General features: G+C 31.8%; 1 protein-coding gene across 50 annotated transcripts in view; it reads left to right on the forward strand.

Moving 5' to 3' along the window:
• Positions 1-22489, forward strand: part of LOC145249698 (uncharacterized) — a 369665-nt gene that overhangs the window by 152021 nt on the left and 195155 nt on the right. For all 50 annotated transcript variants that reach the window (XM_080111510.1, XM_080111534.1, XM_080111516.1 and 47 more), the window contains exon 3: positions 16604-16760. In XM_080111510.1, coding sequence (XP_079967636.1) covers positions 16604-16760 — 157 coding nt within the window. The remainder of the gene's footprint in view (positions 1-16603; positions 16761-22489) is intronic.

Consider the following 22489-nt stretch of genomic DNA (forward strand, 5'->3'; position numbering starts at 1 on the left):
GCTACAAAGTCTATTTTGTACTCTGTCAAGGCAGGATAGGCTGTTTTTAGCAGCTCCAGCCCAGATGTGGAAGCAGTACTCCATTCTTGGACGTACTTGGCTTTTATACAGATAGAGAATTACATCAGTAGTGAGATATCTTCCGGAGCGGTAGAAGGATCCCACCATTTTCTCAGTATCCTGGGCAACAGACCTGATGTACGTGTTCCATTTCAGATTAGGAGTAAAGGTCAAACCCAGAAGCTTGTCAAAACATGGAGCCTCCCCAAAACGAGAGCCATCCATTTCAGTTGATGCCAGATGGGGATCAGAGCGTTGATGATGTAAAGATAGAAGCTTGGTTTTGGATGCATTAAAAGTGACCAGCCACCTGTTCCCCTACTGTACCACGCGCTTAAGATCAGAGGAGAGAGAGAATTAGAGAGAACTTTGTCATTCACGGCGTTTGATGTGTTGCCATAGATGGTCGTGTCATCAGCATAGATGTCAACGAATGATTTAAGTATGTGTTTTGGGAGATCATTGATGTAGATCAGGAAGAGAGTTGGGCCCAGGATGGACCCCTGAGGGACTCCAGCATTAATACTGTGGGCCTCTGATTTCTGCCCATCAATCACTACTCTTATGAACCTATTGGAGAGAAATGATTTAATGATTGAGAAAACATTTCCAGTGATACCGTAGCTGGAAATCTTGTGAAGTAGACCCTTATGCCATACCTTATCGAAGGCCTTTGATATGTCAAAAGCAATTGCTCTGGAAAGGAAGCCTTTGTGAAGAGATTCACTAATCCTATGAGATATAACCGTTAGCACATCTGCTGTAGATCTTGCGGAAACCATATTGCATGTCACTAAGAAGGTTGTTTCTGCTGAGGTGATTGACTACTACTTTATTTAATATGGATTCCAACAACTTATTCATGACACACAGGAGACTTATTAGTCTGTACTGAGAGGGAGGTGACTTTTCACCTGAATTCTTAAATACAGGGCATACTGATGGAGGTTTTCCAGGGTGTTGGGAAGCACTTCTCCTTAAGACAATGCTTAAACAGTTTTGTAAGTATAGGGGCAAGTTCTGGTTAGAGGTTTTTCAGCACTATAACTGGAATGGCGTCAGGGGCATGTTGCTTTACTGGAATCAAGGTTCTAATTAGCTTGGCGACCTCACGCACAGATATTTGTATGTTGCATAGCATGTTGTCTGTTATAGGAGGAAATATGGGAGTTGATGGCCTTCGTCGCATAGGGTAGAATTAGCTGCAAAGTTCTTGGCAAATAGTCTGGCCTTGTCTGATGCTGACGAGATGACCTCAGGTCCATTGATGATGGTTGGGATAGAACGCACACTTCTGTTCAGGATCCTGTTTGCTATTTGCCAAAACTGGTGGGAACCAAGCCACTGCTCAGCTACTTTGGATTTAACGGACTGAGCATATAGCTCTCTTGCATTTTTTATTACTCTTTTACAGTTGTTGCTGGCAGTCCTGAAAGCAGCTTTAGTCTCAGTATATCTATTACGTTGGTAGCTATGGAAAAAGTGATTTCTGTGCGCGATAGCAGCAGCACATTCTGGGGAGAACCATGGCTGGCTGTTAGGTTTTTGTTGGAATTTTTTGGATATGCCTACAATTAACCATTCGGTGAGGTCTGATACTATAGAGGACCCATCCTTTTTAAACATGGAATGCAGAGGTAGATCAGATATGAATGTATGGAAGCTATCCCAGTAAGCCATAGAGTATCGATATACAGTACGGTGGAGAGGTATGTCTGAAAACTTATTACATTTCATTTTTATCTTAACTGCTACAACGGAGTGGTCGGAGGATCCCAGAGGAGATAAAACGGAACATGAACATAGCTCAGGGGAAGTTGTGAGGAAAAGGTTAGCGCTTGCATACTGACCGATAGTATCGGGCACACTGGTGGGTTTGTGAACAATCTGAGTGAGGTCATAGGTAGTGGCAAAAGCATGATGAAACCTCCCCTCGTCATCGGTCTTATTTGAGTGGGTCAGCCATTCAACATTATGGACATTGAAGTCACCGCAAATGTAAATGTTAGCCGCAGGATGAGCAGACAGGATGTGGTTAATTTTTGTCGGTTTTGTTTTTTGTCGGTTTTGTTTTTTGTCGGTTTTGTTTTTTGTCGGTTTTGTTTTTTGTCGGTTTTGTTTTTTGTCGGTTTTGTTTTTTGTCGGTTTTGTTTTTTGTCGGTTTTGTTTTTTGTCGGTTTTGTTTTTTGTCGGTTTTGTTTTTTGTCGGTTTTGTTTTTTGTCGGTTTTGTTTTTTGTCGGTTTTGTTTTTTGAATTCGTTCTTTTCATTTTTTTTATTTTCGTGCATTTTTTTTTTTTTTTTTTTTTTTTTTCTGTAAAAATCACTGATAGATATTCTTGTAACCAATGACCATAAATACCTTTGGATGATTTTTGACATCTTAGAATTTTCCTTTCATTTAAAAATATTTTATTGATCAATCAGTATTGATTTTAAATGACAATCTAACCTTGTTTTCTTTGCCTGGCAATGTAGAATATTAGGAACGCAATCAAAATATTTACCAATTAATTAAGTTAGCGAATATTGTATCATTCAACAAATTTTGTTTTCAACTGTTTGATCGACTGCAAAGAAGAACGTATTGATTCATAAATGAAAATTCGATATTAAAAAAAAAATTGTGTGGGTATACTAATCTTGCTACTGCAAATTTTTAATCTTTTTGATCTTTTATATCAAGTCAGATTTTTTCCCCTGTTTCATCGACCTGATAACTTAAGATGATGTTCATCGATCGCTTGCGAAGATGACTGTAATCATACAATTGTTTTGTGGATTTGGAGATTGTTTGTTAGACTGATTTGGGCTCTGAAGTATTTCCCCGCATGTTGGACACTGATGGGAAAATTCTGTATCAGAGGTGCTCACTGCTCTGTCTTTCCTAATGTCACGTTTTTCTCTTGTGTTTTACATGGCACGCGGATTTAGCAATTATAGCCCTTTTGTGAGTTGCGGCATGCAAGGAACATCTGTATTGAGTTAGTTTTTCCCATGATTGTCCTTGAACCGTTTCCGCTGTCTACTTCCGAGTTCTTTTCCTTTAGACAGCTCGCTATAAAGTAGTTGTTTTGTGAACCTTGAATCAGATAATGGCTAAGTAAGTTACAGCACTAACTGAAAACATGAGTATGCCAACTTCAGATCCACAGAAATATTTCCACTCGAACCTGTGTAGCACAATGGATAAATTCAGCCGTAAAGTTACTCTTTCTGGAAATTGATTCAATCGTCATCTCGCGGGTGACACTCAAAATACAATTAGTTAGGACCTTTACTAAGTCATGACGACCGGAACGAGAGCATGTTATGCTCATGGATTAAATAAAGGGTTCTGTTTAAAATATCATGTAGATTCCTTGAGTTCAACAGAAAGGTTCCTGGAGTTTGATATAATAAACCTGAAGAAGGTCGGAGGTTACATGAACCAAAACATTGTGAAAATAACATTCAATATGAGAATAGTAGTCTGAATAATACGAATTCTTAATCGTTATCTCAAAGATTAAAAACAAAAATAATTTGCCTTTGAACGATGTTGAATATCCTTAACGTTCACTCTGCCTATTTTTCTTGTCACCTATTATTTTTTTTTGCATATAAACAAACTTGCAAAGACTTCACTTTTTAATTGTATGAGGAAAGAAAACAAAGATATGTGTATTCTGAGGATCATTCTATAAGTAAAGTCTAGGTTGTTTTTTTGTTTTTGTTTTTTTCAAATTTATGTTGAAGAGGTAAAAAGACTGGAGTGGTACCATTAAAACTAGCAACCTTTTGTGCTCCAGAATTTTATTTTATTTTTCTACATAGTCACCATCATTCTCACTGATTGAAAGATTCAATGGCGTATCTTCGCTTGTGATGCACATCCATGACAGATCGTTTCTTAGTCTCACACCGTCAATATATGTAACACAGATGAAACTTTCAAGTCATGAATGCCTAAATTCGGCCATAACTAGGGCTATGACAAGAGAATATTCTTTTCATTATTTTGACTCTCGAGTATAGTGATGTGGTTCTCGATTGATTAACTTTGTCTGTGTCGGATATATATTCAAGAATCAAAACAATGATAATATTCTCTTAGTAGGCCTGGTCATAGCAATGCTCTTAGTAGGCCTGGTCATAGCAATGCTCTTAGTAGGCCTGGTCATAGCAATGCTCTTAGTAGGCCTGGTCATAGCAATGCTCTTAGTAGGCCTGGTCATAGCAATGCTCTTAGTAGGCCTGGTCATAGCAATGCTCTTAGTAGGCCTGGTCATAGCAATGCTCTTAGTAGGCCTGGTCATAGCAATGCTCTTAGTAGGCCTGGTCATAGCAATGCTCTTAGTAGGCCTGGTCATAGCAATGCTCTTAGTAGGCCTGGTCATAGCAATGCTCTTAGTAGGCCTGGTCATAGCAATGCTCTTAGTAGGCCTGGTCATAGCAATGCTCTTAGTAGGCCTGGTCATAGCAATGCTCTTAGTAGGCCTGGTCATAGCAATGCTCTTAGTAGGCCTGGTCATAGCAATGCTCTTAGTAGGCCTGGTCATAGCAATGCTCTTAGTAGGCCTGCTCATAGCAATGCTCTTAGTAGGCCTGCTCATAGCAATGCTCTTAGTAGGCCTGCTCATAGCAATGCTATTTGCAATGCCTTCTGATGCATTTGGACAAAATAAAAAAAAGATAGGAAGCGTTACTTTTTGAACACTCCTCATATAAGAAACTACTAAATTGCCAAAGTTTTCTGTTTGTATTTTTTTTTCACCAATTTGGCTCTATTTTATTTTTCTTTCCGTCTCTGCTTTAGTTTTCTTTCTCTTTTCCTGTTTATTCTCTTTTTTTTTTCTTGCTCTCTCCATCACATTTTGTCTTGCTTTGCTCCTCCTCTCACCTCCACTCTCTCTTTGGTCATTTTATTTTGCCTTTTTTTATTTTATTTCACCAATGAATAACTTCCGTCTCTAAAACCTCTGGTGCCTACCAAATCAGCCTGTCCAAAGATACCGACTTCCTGACCTAAAATGCAGCAAACATTGATATATTTTTTTTTTTTTTTTAAAAACAAAACTCAATCCTGTTCTCCAAAGTCAAAAATGAAAGTTTTCCTCTACAAAACCACCAAACCAAACACCATGAATAAATATTTTTTGAAGATATAAAGAACTTGAAGCATAAAACCTTTTTCCAAAATGACTGAACACAAAAGGGGTTGATATGCCATAAACCGAAACAACCAAACCCCATGAATAAATAAAATGTAAAGGAAATAGTTCAAAACAGTTTTGGCAGCGTTTGATCCGCTTGCTGAAATGCTTATTCAGCAAAACCACCTTCAAAAGAATGTGCGCCTGTTATGGATGAAAAGAGAAGAGCTGAGTTGTTAGCATTTGTATTGCACCCCCACCCACCCATCCACCCACCAAGTCAGCATCACTATGTTAATCATAACTCTATCTTCTTTAACTGGCTAACATTTTCCTTTTTTTCCCCTGTAATGAATATGCCTGACTATAACACAACTGGTTGCAGGTATTTTTACATACCGTGCTACTTAGTTGAAATTCTGTGGCTGTTGTTGTTAGTGGTGGTGGTGGTGGTGGTGGGTTAAATGATGGGGATGGATAGCAGTTGTGCATGTGTTTTTGAGATGTGTGGACCAAGATAAGGCTGGTATATGTTTGGGCTTGTACTTTTGGTAGATAAATTGGCCCACCACAATTATTTTACAACACATTTACCATTTGTAGTAGCATGTTATTTATTTGCTTTTCCCTCACACACACACACACACACACACACACACACACACACACACACACACACTAGCAAGCCACCCAGCATTGCCCGGTCGTAAAATACGCTTAAATATGATATTTTGATTAATACAGATTTCATATTTACTATTATATTAAACCAAATATATAGTAATAGTTTAAAAAATTAGAAAAAAAAAAAAAAAAAAAATGACTAGTGCGCCACCACCAAGAATCGAAACCAAAACGTTTAGCTAATGATTTACTATTTCCTTTGATGTTAATGCCTGAGCTATGAAGACATGTTTGCTGCAAGGCTAAAAATTAAAACTTGAAGCTATAGCTATTATGTTATGCATGCATATTTGTAATACCGTCATTCGACCTTCACCTAGCAAATTCCAGTTCTTTAATTTTCATACTTTTTGCACAGATTTCCCCTGGCTAAAAGTTTCGCACGAGTTCAAATACCCAATATAGTAAGTTTCATGCCTGTAGACCAAAACCTGACAGAAGTTTGGTAGGCAAAATTTTTTCAACAAATATATATTTACACATACATAAAATATATATAGAAAGACGTTTGTGTTTACTATAACCTCATCACTGAATGCGCTTTAAGGTTACATGCCCAGGGCTGTTGCCTCTCATTCATATGAATAACATTAATGGATAACGCCAAACAATGAACATTTAAAACTAAGATCTTTCCCAGAAACTTGTAATTTATTATAAAAAAAATCTGTTGGCAATTTTGGTCGTGCGCTTGTGTGTGAGAGAGAGAGTTCCTTCCTCATAGGCTCAGCTGTTTCAGAACCTATCTTTTGCAAATTTTACACAAAGCTAATTTATATGTTTGGCGGTGTTCTTAGAAAATCGAAAACATCCGCTCTTAAAAATAGCTTTTCTCTCTTATAGATAAAAAGAATAATTTTAAATGGGTAATATTTTACCTTACACCGGCAAGGGTGATAATAAAATTTTAACAAATCATTTTTTGTTAGAGGGATTTATCATTATCTGGAGATATGGCCCAGTTGTAGAGCATTCGACTACAGATTGAATGATCCTGGGTGTAGCTCACCATTTTATATATATATATATATATATATGTGTGTGTATTTAGGATAAAAGTACTATTTTAAAATCACAAATTATTTCTTCGTTTTCATATTTTAAAACTAAACATTAATCAGAATTTACTTTTCCAGGGCATCCATTGTCAAGCCCAAACATCAGCTGACGTGATATTGTAAAGAAACGCAGACAGAATTTGATGAATGACATTATCATTTTTATTTATTCATTTTTTTTTTTTTTTTTTTTTTTTTTTTTTTTGCAAATTATTCCTAGTATATCTATGTCTGTCTGTCTGCCTGTCACCATATTTTCAAACTCTATCTCTTCAGAAACTAAGTCACAGAGTGGCGCTGGGAAGTAATCCAATCTACCAAATTTCCATTATTAACGATTATACCTATGGATTACTGTACACTCAATAACCCGTATCCTCGAGTGACCTCCAGGCCTTGATAAGTGGTGACTCGTATGTGGAAGGGGGGAAAAAAAAGCTTAGAACCAAATTTGGACTCCTTAGAGGTTAAAAAGCAAATCAAATTAGTTTCACAGGTCCAAATCTATATATCAAGTTCTAAGTCTGTAGACTAAAAATTGACAGAGGAATTTGGTAGACATACAAACAAGGTCATTTTAATATATATATATATATAATCATAGTAAAAACAAAACTGTAAAATAGAAGTTTACGATTAGTTTTTATTATTCGGCAGAATACTCCAAAACTGTTATAGGTAATCCTTAATCTGCGGAGTTTCAAAGAATGTTTATTCTTCTCATCAGAGGGAAAACTGTTAGCAAAATAATCAGATAGAAATGATAGATATTAGCATTTCTATGTATTTGCTGTTTAGTGCACAAGATGAAATAAAAATATTTTATGAGTTTTAGTCATAAAATATAAAAAATATAAGAATGAAATAAACAGTTCATGCGGAGAGTTCTTTCAGAAATATTTTGAGAAAAAAGTCAATTAGATGGATATAGGCATATATATTCAATTAGCACGCACACACACACACACACACACACACACACACACACACACACACACACACATAAAGTTTTTCAGTGTGCAGTTGAATTTTTATAGGATTTAAGGTGTTTGCTGAAACTGGCCATTCTGGTGTCTCTTGAAAATATTTCAATTGGTTTATTTTTATAATGAGATCCATCCATTGCAATGTCGATGCTAATAGTTTTTTCTAATATTTTTAGTAACTGTTGAAATTTAAATGTTAGAAAGGCTACTAACATTATTATAGTAAAGAAATTCATAATTGTTGATGTGTACTTCCTGCGGCCTAAAAGTCGCCAGATTTAGTGTGGTCAGAACATGATTAATAAATCGCAAGGAAAAAGAAAAATTACTGTAAAAATTCGTAAACTTAAGGATCACCAGAGGTCAAAAAAGTGCATAAAGTATATCTTTTAAATGTTTATTTTTACTGATTTTTTTTTATATTCAAAACTATGAAATTTGAGTAATCTCGACCAACTTTTTATTTTTATTTTTTTTTTGTTTTTTTTTTCAGTCTTTTTTCTAGTCTCTCTTTTTTTTCTATTTTTCTCTCTGTTTTTTCTATTTTTCTCTCTGTTTTTTCTATTTTTCTCTCTGTTTTTTCTATTTCTCTCTCTATTTTTCTATTTCTTTCTGTTTTTTCTATTTCTCTCTCTGTTTTTTTTCTATTTCTCTCTGTTTTTTTTTCTATTTCTCTCTCTCTCTCTCTTTTTTCTATTTCTCTCTCTCTCTCTCTTTTTTTTCTATTTCTCTCTCTCTTTTTTTTCTATTTCTCTCTCTTTTTTTTCTATTTCTCTCTCTCTTTTTTTTCTATTTCTCTCTCTCTTTTTTTTCTATTTCTCTCTCTCTTTTTTTTCTATTTCTCTCTCTCTTTTTTTTCTATTTCTCTCTCTCTTTTTTTCTATTTCTCTCTTTTTTTTTCTATTTCTCTCTCTCTTTTTTTTTCTATTTCTCTCTCTCTTTTTTTTCTATTTCTCTCTCTCTTTTTTTTCTATTTCTCTCTCTCTTTTTTTTCTATTTCTCTCTCTTTTTTTTCTATTTCTCTCTCTCTTTTTTTTCTATTTCTCTCTCTTTTTTTCTATTTCTCTCTCTCTCTCTTTTTTCTATTTCTCTCTCTCTCTTTTTTCTATTTCTCTCTCTCTCTTTTTTCTATTTCTCTCTCTCTCTTTTTTCTATTTCTCTCTCTCTCTTTTTTCTATTTCTCTCTCTCTCTTTTTTCTATTTCTCTCTCTCTCTTTTTTCTATTTCTCTCTCTCTTTTTTTCTATTTCTCTCTCTCTTTTTTTCTATTTCTCTCTCTCTTTTTTTCTATTTCTCTCTCTCTTTTTTTCTATTTCTCTCTCTTTTTTTCTATTTCTCTCTCTCTTTTTTTTCTATTTCTCTCTCTCTCTTTTTTTTCTATTTCTCTCTCTCTCTTTTTTTTCTATTTCTCTCTCTCTCTTTTTTTTCTATTTCTCTCTCTCTCTTTTTTTTCTATTTCTCTCACTCTTTTTTTTCTATTTCTCTCTCTCTTTTTTTTCTATTTCTCTCTCTCTTTTTTTTCTATTTCTCTCTCTCTTGATTTTCTATTTCTCTCTCTCTTTTTTTTCTATTTCTCTCTCTCTCTTTTTTCTATTTCTCTCTCTCTCTTTTTTCTATTTCTCTCTCTCTTTTTTTTCTATTTCTCTCTCTCTTTTTTTTCTATTTCTCTCTCTCTTTTTTTTCTATTTCTCTCTCTCTTTTTTTTCTATTTCTCTCTCTCTTTTTTTTCTATTTCTCTCTCTCTTTTTTTTCTATTTCTCTCTCTCTTTTTTTTCTATTTCTCTCTTTTTTTTCTATTTCTCTCTTTTTTTTCTATTTCTCTCTCTTTTTTTCTATTTCTCTCTCTTTTTTTTCTATTTCTCTCTCTTTTTTTCTATTTCTCTCTCTTTTTTTTTTCTATTTCTCTCTCTTTTTTTTTTCTATTTCTCTCTCTTTTTTTTCTATTTCTCTCTCTCTTTTTTTTCTATTTCTCTCTCTTTTTTTTCTATTTCTCTCTCTCTTTTTTTTCTATTTCTCTCTCTCTTTTTTTTCTATTTCTCTCTCTCTTTTTTTTCTATTTCTCTCTCTCTTTTTTTTCTATTTCTCTCTCTCTTTTTTTTCTATTTCTCTCTCTTTTTTTTCTATTTCTCTCTCTTTTTTTCTATTTCTCTCTCTCTTTTTTTTCTATTTCTCTCTCTCTTTTTTTTTCTATTTCTCTCTCTCTCTTTTTTCTATTTCTCTCTCTCTCTTTTTTCTATTTCTCTCTCTCTCTTTTTTCTATTTCTCTCTCTTTTTTCTATTTCTCTCTCTTTTTTCTATTTCTCTCTCTCTCTTTTTTCTATTTCTCTCTCTCTCTTTGTTCTATTTCTCTCTCTCTCTCTTTTTTCTATTTCTTTCTCTCTCTTTTTTCTATTTCTCTCTCTCTCTTTTTTCTATTTCTCTCTCTCTCTTTTTTCTATTTCTCTCTCTCTTTTTTCTATTTCTCTCTCTCTTTTTTCTATTTCTCTCTCTCTTTTTTCTATTTCTCTCTCTCTCTTTTTTCTATTTCTCTCTCTCTCTTTTTTCTATTTCTCTCTCTCTCTTTTTTCTATTTCTCTCTCTCTCTTTTTTCTATTTCTCTCTCTCTCTTTTTTCTATTTCTCTCTCTCTCTTTTTTCTATTTCTCTCTCTCTCTTTTTTCTATTTCTCTCTCTCTCTTTTTTCTATTTCTCTCTCTCTTTTTCTATTTCTCTCTTTCTCTTTTTTCTATTTCTCTCTCTCTCTTTTTTTCTATTTCTTTCTCTCTCTTTTTTTCTATTTCTTTCTCTCTCTTTTTTTCTATTTCTTTCTCTCTCTTTTTTTCTATTTCTTTCTCTCTCTTTTTTTCTATTTCTTTCTCTCTCTTTTTTTCTATTTCTTTCTCTCTCTTTTTTCTATTTCTTTCTCTCTCTTTTTTTCTATTTCTTTCTCTCTCTTTGTTTCTATTTCTTTCTCTCTTTTTTTTTCTATTTCTTTCTCTCTCTTTTTTTCTATTTCTTTCTCTCTCTTTTTTTCTATTTCTCTCTCTCTCTTTTTTTCTATTTCTCTCTCTCTCTTTTTTTTCTATTTCTCTCTCTCTCTTTTTTTCTATTTCTTTCTCTCTCTTTTTTTCTATTTCTTTCTCTGTCTTTTTTTCTATTTCTTTCTCTGTCTTTTTTTCTATTTCTTTCTCTGTCTTTTTTTCTATTTCTTTCTCTGTCTTTTTTTCTATTTCTTTCTCTGTCTTTTTTTCTATTTCTTTCTCTGTCTTTTTTTCTATTTCTTTCTCTGTCTTTTTTTCTATTTCTTTCTCTGTCTTTTTTTCTATTTCTTTCTCTGTCTTTTTTTCTATTTCTTTCTCTGTCTTTTTTTCTATTTCTTTCTCTGTCTTTTTTTCTATTTCTTTCTCTGTCTTTTTTTCTATTTCTTTCTCTGTCTTTTTTTCTATTTCTTTCTCTGTCTTTTTTTCTATTTCTTTCTCTGTCTTTTTTTCTATTTCTTTCTCTGTCTTTTTTTCTATTTCTTTCTCTGTCTTTTTTTCTATTTCTTTCTCTGTCTTTTTTTCTATTTCTTTCTCTGTCTTTTTTTCTATTTCTTTCTCTGTCTTTTTTTCTATTTCTTTCTCTGTCTTTTTTTCTATTTCTTTCTCTGTCTTTTTTTCTATTTCTTTCTCTGTCTTTTTTTCTATTTCTTTCTCTGTCTTTTTTTCTATTTCTTTCTCTGTCTTTTTTTCTATTTCTTTCTCTGTCTTTTTTTCTATTTCTTTCTCTGTCTTTTTTTCTATTTCTTTCTCTGTCTTTTTTTCTATTTCTTTCTCTGTCTTTTTTTCTATTTCTTTCTCTGTCTTTTTTTCTATTTCTTTCTCTGTCTTTTTTTCTATTTCTTTCTCTGTCTTTTTTTCTATTTCTCTCTCTGTCTTTTTTTCTATTTCTCTCTCTCTCTTTTTTTTTCTATTTCTCTCTCTCTCTTTTTTTTTCTATTTCTCTCTCTCTCTTTTTTTTTCTATTTCTCTCTCTCTCTTTTTTTTTCTATTTCTCTCTCTCTCTTTTTTTTTCTATTTCTCTCTCTCTCTTTTTTTTTTCTATTTCTCTCTCTCTCTTTTTTTTTTCTATTTCTCTCTCTCTCTTTTTTTTTCTATTTCTCTCTCTCTCTTTTTTTTCTATTTCTCTCTCTCTCTTTTTTTTCTATTTCTCTCTCTCTCTTTTTTTTCTATTTCTCTCTCTCTCTTTTTTTTCTATTTCTCTCTCTCTCTTTTTTTTTCTATTTCTCTCTGTTTTTTTTTTCTATTTCTCTCTCTGTTTTTTTTTCTATTTCTCTCTCTGTTTTTTTTTCTATTTCTCTCTCTGTTTTTTTTTCTATTTCTCTCTCTGTTTTTTTTTCTATTTCTCTCTCTGTTTTTTTTTCTATTTCTCTCTCTGTTTTTTTTTCTATTTCTCTCTCTGTTTTTTTTCTATTTCTCTCTTTATTTAATGTACCTATTTACTATGCCTCACACGGGACAGAGTTAGACACCAGGGTCGTTTTTTAACGTGGAGAAAAGGTACAAAAATAAAAATTGTCTCAGTCGTGAAGGATTTCTCCTCCACCGAAAGAGAACAAGAAATAGAAGTGCAGCATCTGAAGAACAGATACTACACTTTGATCTTGTCCCGAAGGAGTGAAGGACCTTCAAAACATTTTTAGCAATTATCTTTCTCAAATATTTTTTATTCAAATTAAATTCCCCAAATTATAATATTTTTATTGATATCTTAATATGACTACATAAATTTGAGGGCAATATAACCCTGGTCACGATATAACTCCAATTCAATGTTCAACAAGTAAACGACATATGTGTGTTGTTGATAGTAATTTACGAACGCCAGAACTTGAATAAAAAAAACAAAAAAAAAAACGCCGTAGACAAAGGCAACTAACGGAGCAAGGGAGATAACTAGCCCGTATTACTCTCCCTTTCTGTCATACAAGGCAGAGAATGGTGTTTTCTATTGTTGATTTGTTTAAAATTTTTTCGTTTTCCAAATACTTTGGCATTTCCTGCATAGATTGTATTTGCGTAACCTAGCTAGGCAATGTTATTTAGGCCATGAAGTAATAGTTGGAGATTAACGTGTGTGTACAGTTTCAGATTGCGGTTATCCTAACACGATATATATTTTGTTTTCTGGGGTGTGGGCACATCAAAATAAAGGTTTATTTTGTGTAGCTGAAGTACTCTGTCTATGCAGGAGTGCAGGAGTCTTCTCGGATTGTTGATATCGACTTGAAAAATGGGTAATAGTCTAAAGTTTAATTGAATTAAAAACAGAAATCAAGGAAAACCTTAATTATGTAAGCACCCATTAAGAACGAAAATCTATTTTAAAAAAAATGCAATAAATCGATTAAGTAGTTTTGTTTATTTTTGTAATTAAAAAAATAAAAAAATTGAGGCAGTGAGATCGTTGTCTTGATCCGCCATCTTCAAAATCTGTCACTGGTTATCTCTTCTTTTAACAACCTCTTTAGAAATAGAGATCAGTTTTGTAATGGTTTTACTATTAAAAAGTAAAAAAGCGATTTTCAATATATGTTTAAAAAAAAAATTGCTTGATCAATTTGTGAATTTTAGAATATGACATTTTAATTCAGTGATGATAGGTACATCATAAATGTACATCATTAAAATTTTCCAGTATTTTATTTTCTTTTTAATTGAGTTGTATCTCTGGTCTTGTTGCTAGTTTTTAATCTTATATAAAGACAGATGTACATGTGTGTGTGCGTTTGCAAATATTTAACTGATAAACTCTTAAACTACTGTTGAAACACATAACACTAAATTAACAGGAAAAAGTAATCATGCGTCACAGTTTATACTGAACAAAATCTTTGAATGGGTGAATAACGCATACAAAAATATGTTGGCAAGGTGAAATGCAAAATGTTCACTTCAGCTTGTAAACATATTTCTATTAATTTTGCGCATGCGCAAATTCATTCATAGTTTGAAGTTTTATTTTAAATCTTTCTTATCCATCTGTTGATAACGTCTACAGTAGGCAATGTGGTTGGAATGCTTAATGTTTTGGTTTCTGTTTTAGCTGATCTATTTTTTCTTTTTCTTTCTTTCTTTCTTTCTCTTTCTTTCTCTTTCTTTCTCTTTCTTTCTCTTTCTCTTTCTTTTTCTTTCTTTCTCTTTCTCTTTCTTTCTCTTTCTTTCTCTTTCTCTTTCTCTTTCTTTCTCTTTCTCTTTCTCTTTCTTTCTCTTTCATTTCTTTCTTTTTCTTTCTCTTTCATTTCTTTCTTTTTCTTTCTCTTTCATTTCTTTCTTTTTCTTTCTCTTTCATTTCTTTCTCTTTCATTTCTTTCTCTTTCTCTTTCTTTCTCTTTCTTTCTCTTTCTCTTTCTTTCTCTTTCTTTCTCTTTCTCTTTCTTTCTCTTTCTTTCTCTTTCTTTTTCTTTCTTTCTCTTTCTTTCTCTTTCTTTCTCTTTTTTCTTTCTTTTTTTCTTTCTTTTTCTTCTTTTTTTTCTTTTTCTTTTTTTCTTTTTCTTTTTACTTTTTCATTTCTTTTTTTTAATGTTTGGCATCAATATTATATATTAGGTACAATATAATATTCAATAGAGAATTAACTCTGTAATAATAAATACGAAATCTGAATTTAATATTTAAGCATATTTTATAACCGGGCAAGGCCAGACATCACCCTCCTATTGCCACTAGTATAACAGATAAAGATTGGTCAAATTTGAGAAACTAGTTAAAAACACTGAAACTAGAATTCACTTGAGATTAAATGTGTCCAATTTTGCTCTACTTTTTTTTTTCTTTTTAATCTTTAGTTTTAATTATTTTGATAAAAAAAATCTTTATTTTTATTTCAATTTTCAAAAAAAAAAAAAAAAATCTTGATTAATTCGTATGCTACTTTCAGATTGCTTGGATGGTTTTTGATTAAAAAGATTTTTTTTTTTAAATATTGTTTCATGGGAACAAAAAGTTGAGATTAATGTTGGTTGTTTTTACGTAATTGAGTATTTAGTTCTCTCCTATTGCAAGAAGTGTGTCACCAGGGTCGGGAGGTGGAATTGAGATGTCAGCGCACCCGAGAAGGGGCACTCTGACTTGCAAAATGTGCCTTGGTAGCCCCATTGGCATTCTCTGGTAAGTGCACCTCAGGCGATTAGCAGTAAACTAACCCCTTCTCAAAGAGAGAAGGCAAAGCCTGGGAGGGTGGACCTCCTAGAACTGCACAGGAACAACATTACACTGCAATCAACAGGGACTGGATAATTACAGGGATGGTCTAGTCTCTGCTGATTTTAGGGGCTAAGGATAAAAATCCAGAGCTGATTTTTACGTAGTGATGAGACAAATCCAAAATTATTACCATTTCTGTTCTAAATTTTTTATTTTTCTCTAAAATATTTAGCTATAACATTTTTTTTTTTAATAATTTTAATTAAAAGTCCATGGAATACGTACATATATTTTCATGAATGTAAAAAATACACTTTTGTGCGGTGATCTATATATTTGTCGGTAGTTTAGAATCACTAAATGGTTATATCATTTTATCATTAGTATCAGAAATGCAAAATTAAGTTTTCATTAAAGACAAAAAAAAAAAAAAAAAAAGAAACGAAGGAATCATTTTTGGCGTTTTGAATCTTAATTTCACTCATAGTTTAAATGAAAAATTGAGTTTTGTAACAAAAAAACAAAGAACATGATTACTGCAATCGTTTTTGCTATCGGAAAATAGCCATAAATATTTCTAATATACCCGTTTCTGATTAATCATCCTAACCTTAGTTTTATGGTATGTCAGCTATTCTTGATTCATTTTTTTGTCTAAACCTTACATGCTTTGTATACAAATGATTTGTACAATGTTTGACTTTCTAGCCATATATTTTGTTAATACGTGGGTCTCTGACTCTGTACTACCACTCTACTGTCAGAGTGGACCAGGGAATAGTGGTAACTAAGGGCTTGAAGTCATTCAGGCTTCCCATAGATCCCAGATTGGGGCCTCATCACTAGATCGTATTCATTTTATTTTATTTATTTTTTTTTTTTTTAATATAAAAACTATTTAAACAAAAAAAATTAACTCCCCCCCCCTCATTTCAAAGGCAGCTACTTAAAGTAAGGATACTAAAGAGTCAGCACATATTCAAACTTGGTTGTCAGCCCTCTCAAATTACCCCTCTTTCCTGCGCACACACATGCACACACACATCTGTGTATTAAGCACATATTCTACCCCACCCCCTAATATGCACGTCTCTTTGTATATATGCATACATTCTAAAAAAAAAAAAAAAAAAAAATTGCCACCCCACTCCTCTCTCCCCATCCTTGGTCATCTTTATATTTTTCCTCTTCTACTTGAAGCAACCCTATTAGATTTGTCGTCCAGGCTCTTAATGTTAGATGCCTTGGCGACAACACTGCTTCTGCCTATTATTTCCTGTCACTTACCATTTTTAACTTGGTTTTCTCCATAGATCACAAGTCTAGTACAATTAGTCACTTCTTGGTACCAGGAGGTGGGGAAGAAACGGAAACTGTCTTTTAGTGAACGTCAGGGTTGAACCTTGTTCTGCCGATGCTGGACAATAACGGAAACAGCCATCGCAACAACAACAATCCATCATCATCTTCATGATCAAATTTGACTGATAAATTTTTTCTTTTTTCTTTTTTGTCACCAGTTCAATCTCCAAGACACCAAAAGTAGCAATGGTACATTTGTCAACAACCAGAGGCTTAGTAAAGGTTCCGAGGAGAGTGCCCCCAGAGAAATCTTTTCGGGGGATATCATACAGTTTGGGGTCGAGGTAATGGAAAATAACCGAAGGGGTGAAAAAAGTAAGTATCCACACAGGTCTTTATTTTCACTTTTTTGTGTTTCAAAACGATTTCTCCGAACACTCTTTTTTATAAATGGCAATATTCCCCTGAAGTTGCTCGTCTGGATATATATTGCTGATCGGAAGGTATTTGTGAAAAAATAATCGCAAATATAGTAATGTTTACAACTTTTTTTTTTTGTCTTGAAAGAAAAGTTTAAACTAAAATTATTTCTTGTCCAGAAATACCCTTATATAAAAAAAAAAAAAACAAATTAAGAAAAATCTGTATGATGTACGTATCCATGACAAAACGAAAATATCATATTCCAAAAAGCATGTAAATTGATCAAGTAGTTTTATTTTTATAAAAAAAAGTATTAAATGATTAATGGGAATATTACGTTTGTTATTGAGTTCTCTCCCTTGTATTTATTTATCTTTTTTAAATAGAATGTTTTTAAAAATGGCGGACAAGATGGTCGCTCTTCTGTTACACATAAAATTTGATTTTCTTATTTAAAAATAAAATTACTTGATCAATTGACATGATTTTTGTGAATACATTTTCGTTTCGTCAAGGGTACATTCATCAAACAGATTTTTCTTTTACTTTTCATTTTTAATATATAGGAATTCTGGGTGCCTTGGAAGAAAGTTAAAAATCAAATTTGTAATCGGGTTAAGTAATGATAAAACTGTTATATTATTACAGACCGCTATAAAACAGCAAATTGATTTATTGTATCAAAACAAATTCGAATTATTAAAAAGAAAAATAAATAGTAAAAAAAATAAATTATTTTAAATCTTAAAAATCCCAATAAAAATGTTTGGTGCTTGTGGATTTTAGTTTTTGAGGAAAATTTTTTATTTTAGAGTTCCACTTAGAACAGTGGAAGACAATGTTTTCAAAGTTTTCCAATAATGACTGTTTAAAACTATTTATAAATTTTAGTGATTATTTTTATTACAAAAGTTTAATTTTATAAAAAAAGTTTAATTTCAGAAAAAAAAAAATACAAAGAATGCCTGTTGTAATTTGTTCTAAAATTTTAATTATTTTGTAAAACCTTAAAAAAATTTAAATAAATGTTCTGATAATTATTTATTAATTTTTTTTGTGTGTATGATTGTGTAATTTAGTGGGCTTGCTTTGCTTTTATCAAAAAGGTACTCAAAACTTTAACATGTTCGGATAAATTCTTGTTGTCTCCCCCTATGGAAATTTTCAAAAGTGAAAACAAAATAAATTGTCTTCAAACTAAAGTACCAAATAATTAAATGTTTAAACCTTTAGGTAGATTCTCCAATGAGATATTCCTTTATTTTTTTTTTTTTTGTTTTCTAAAAAAAAAAAAAAAAAAAATAGAAGCAAATTAGCTAAGTTTTTTTTCTTTACCTTATTCACATTTCTTAATGTTCAATTATTTTATAGACCTAACTGATAATTGTCCTTGGTGACCCCAGATTGAATGGAAGGTAAATGCAAATGGTGTCTTTAGATTCCTTGAACAAAAAAAAAGACTCATTCAAACTTATTTGAATGTTATGTAAAGGTATTGTTTTCTATAACATACAAACAAACATAATCATATATCAGGGTTTGTACAGACTTGAAAAATCCTTGACTTTTGATTTTTGCCTCGAAAAGGTCTTATTTTTATTATTTTCTTGAAAATGTGGAAAATGTCTTGAAAATTGTATTCTTTATGTCCAGTTAAAATTTGTGTTGAAATATTAAAAATACAATCAAAATACTATTAAATTATTTTGTTAGTATTAATAAAAATACCATTAAAATATTTTTTAAATATTAAGAATAAAGTCAGTTTTGTAATAGAGATTTATTTTTATCACAAAACTACCGGATTTAAATCACCGTCTATTTTTGTTTGCATTTATAATTTAATTTTTTGGCAGGTGGGAGCACAAGGGAAGCTAGTAGTAGGGGAGGGGCACCATTTAATAAAATTAACCCTCATTTCTAAAAAAAAAAAAAAAAAAAAATATACTTTCCTTGTGCAAACAGGATTATCCAATGGCAAATATAAAAGCATTTAAAACTACTTAGAAAAACATCAAAAATTGATGCAGGTAGATTACAAAGTAACTGTTATTGGTTATGGTAACATTAAGATCTAAGTGTAGTATCTGTTCTTCAGATGCTGCACTTTAATTTCTTGTTCTGTCAGTGGAGGAAAAATCCTTCACGACTGAGACAATTTTTATTTTTGTTCCTTGTCTCCACGTTAAAAAACGACCCTGGTGTCTAACTCTGTCCCGTGGGGAGGCATTGTAAATAGGAACATTATTTGTTGTATATTTGATGTTTTGTCATTTTTCTTTTTAAATTGCAGTGAATTATAAAAATAAACCTCAATTTTGTTGTGAAAACTTTAATTTTGTCTGAAGGCCTTAAAAAAAAACTTAGGAAAGCCTTGAAAAGTCCTTGAACATCTGTATGAACTCTGTGTGTCTGTATATCATATATATATATATATATATATATATATATATATATATATATATAAATTTTATTTATTTTGTATAAGCATTTATAAGTAGCTACACATTCATGAGCATGTTTCGGTCAGCCAGACGAGTAACTAGAGACCTCTTCAGGTGATGCTGCTTATACAAAAGTAGAGTCCATAATGTAAAACAAGGAGTATATCTTGCCCTACTTTTTTTGGGTATTGAGCACTTTTGTATGAATCTCATTAATTCATTGGTTACTTCATCTCTGGAAAATATTAACCTGGGATAATTATGATATATATTACTCATAAGTTTGCGGTTTTTGTGTATTGATATTCCTATTAAAAACCCTTTTTGTCTATTTCAAAAGAAAATACAATTTTGTTCATATATGGGTTGTGGAATTGCATTCACTAGCAAAAGATCTAGCTAATTTGCATATTCTTTTATTAATTCACTTGAATTAATTCCCTATTAGTTTTTTTTTTTTTTCCCCCCGGTTTTCTTATGGGATGATCATCTTTAGTTAACTATTATGTGTAATTATGTTTATGCAAATATTTTACATGATTTATACTTGCGTAATATTTACGTAAAAAGATAAACACAAACCTCTTTCTATATATATTTATGTATGCATATGTTTAAAAAATTTTGCCTACCAAACTCCTGTGTCGGTTTTTAGTCTACAGACCTGAAACTTGATATATAGGGTATTCAAAAAACTCATGCAAAACTTTATATTTAGGTTTTTACCAGGGAAAATAGATGCGAAAGTGAAAATTAAAAAAAAAAAAATTAAATTTGCCAGGTAAATGTTGAACGACGACATTACGAATATGCATGCATAACATAATAGCTATTGATTCATGATTTTCATGTAGTTTTTAACCAAAGATATGAGCGTTTCAATATTCAATTTGGCGATGAGTATAGATATTTCCATATATAGATATATCACTTTTTGGGCAATTTTAAAAATTAGAAATCTCTGCAACTACTGATCAGAAGTTAACAAATGAAGGCTCGTGGGAAAGGTAATGACCTAAATTGTGTAGTGGGCTATGTGACATTTGCCCTTAAGATTACACATTACTATTTCAAGGAGTAGAGGATCACTTTTCTATATTAATTTAACGCAAAATGAGCACCCACTTTATGGCCACCCTGGCTATAAAGTAGATGTTAATTTTATGTTAAATTAATATAGAAAAGTGATCCCCCACTTCATAATTTCTTCATATTTTGGAAACTACTCGTTTCCTGGGATTTTTACTGATATTTTCATTTTCAGCACCCTAAAAAAACTTTCATAGACGTAATTTTAAAGGATTTTTTGTGGGTCGAAAGATACTGCACAGTTATTCATACTTCAATCATAGTCATTTGTTTTCCTAGTTTTGCATATTAATTACAAAATATCTGATATTTCCCCCAAACCTCTGGTCTTGATGGAGGAGAGACTAAAACTTGTTGCTATGGTTTCAAATGATCTGAAATAACAGCAAGGTGAGACTTTATTCCAAATATTTTTCATATATCTTATCTCCCCTCTTTGGTTTTAATACATATAGGAAATTTTAGTGTATAAGGATTATTTGATACTCGAGATATTCATAATTATACCCTTTTTCCAAATGAGGGCAGATATAACATGAGAAATATTTGGAATCAAGTCTCCCCTTGCTGTTATTTCAGATCATTTGAAACCAGAGCAGCAAGTTTTTTGTCTCCCCCTCCATCAAGGCCAGAGATTTTGGGGAAATGTGTGTGTGTGTCTGTTTTAACATGGCAAGCAATTTTCATTTTAGTTTATATACTAGCAGTTCAGCCTGGCTGTGCTCGGGCCCTATGTACTGTTCATAAGTTATGAACAGTACATAGGGGCCAGGCAATACCAAGCAAAAAAGGAATATTAAAATAAACATGCATAAATGTAGAAATAAAATTTTAAGATAATTGGAAAAACAAATAAGGAAAAAACGTGAAATTAAGACAAAAATAAATAATAGATAAATAAAAAATGAATAAAAAATAAAAATACGAAAGTATGGGTTAAAACAAAACTATCTCCGCATAACACCAAAGATGGCGGAAGTGTGGAAGCATGGCTTTGGAATTCTTTTTACCTGAATACCATGTTTATCATGTAAAAAATATACTTTCTGTTAAAATCTAATGGAAAAATCATCTGAAGAAGTTGGTGGCGACAGGATGTTTTTATGGACACATAAATCGTAAAATTGCCTTCTCACTAACGAAACAGCGGTAATGAAAAAAATCCAGGAAAAAATAAACAAAAGTTATAAAAAAGAAAAAGTAAGTCTTTGAATTTCAACAAAGTTTTTGCACTATATATATATATATATATATATATATATATAAAAACGTTTCTCATGTCTTGGTAACCTACATCTAAAATTTCAAGTGTTTAGACCCAACCTTGGCGGAGGAGTTTGGTAGAGTCTGCAAAGGTCAACTCTTTCAACTTTTACCTCTTGGCAGCCAAATTTTCACCTAAAAACTTGATTTAAAAAGCTTGCTGCATGTCTAAATACCTTTTATGTTAAATTTCAAATGTTTAGACACAAAATTGGCTTAATAGTTTGCTTGAGACTGCAAAGGTCAAGTCTTTCGTGCTTTGACCCCTTGGCAGCCAAATTTTTGGCCAAAAAACTATTAAAAAGGTTGCCCTATGTCTAAATACACTTTATGTAAAATTTCAAATGTTTAGACCAAAATTTGGTTGAGAGGTCAAATTTTTAAAAACTTTGACCCCAATTATGACCTCCACATAGATTGTATGATGTGGCTCTGAGTGTTCTTGTTTTGGTCATTATTCAAGCACTTTAGAGCTCTTTGGTCGTCATCAGCAATAGGTATTTTAGGAAGAGGCTTTGTTTGTTTATTCACACACACACACACACACACACACACACACACACACACACACACACACACACACACACATAGTGTTCAGACGATTAATCAAAATCGGGAATCAAAAATTGGAACTTTTGAGAGTATTGTTATCAGAAAATTTTATGCCAATTTTCCAATGCCAAAAACGATTTTTTCATTGTCTTTTTTATTTAATTTTGTTTAAAACAAAATCTTCCATTGTTAATTGTTAAAAAAATAATAAATATTTATTGATTGATTTTAAACAACCAGTAAAAATAAAAATCTATAGACCCCCCTCCTATATTTGAGAGAATATTTGCATATTTAATATGTATTTTTATGGTAATCAGGAAAAAATAACAA

The sequence above is a fragment of the Euprymna scolopes genome, chromosome 28 (assembly GCF_053919585.1).
Source record: "Euprymna scolopes isolate OS-2025 chromosome 28, ASM5391958v1, whole genome shotgun sequence".
Taxonomy (NCBI): domain Eukaryota; kingdom Metazoa; phylum Mollusca; class Cephalopoda; order Sepiida; family Sepiolidae; genus Euprymna; species Euprymna scolopes.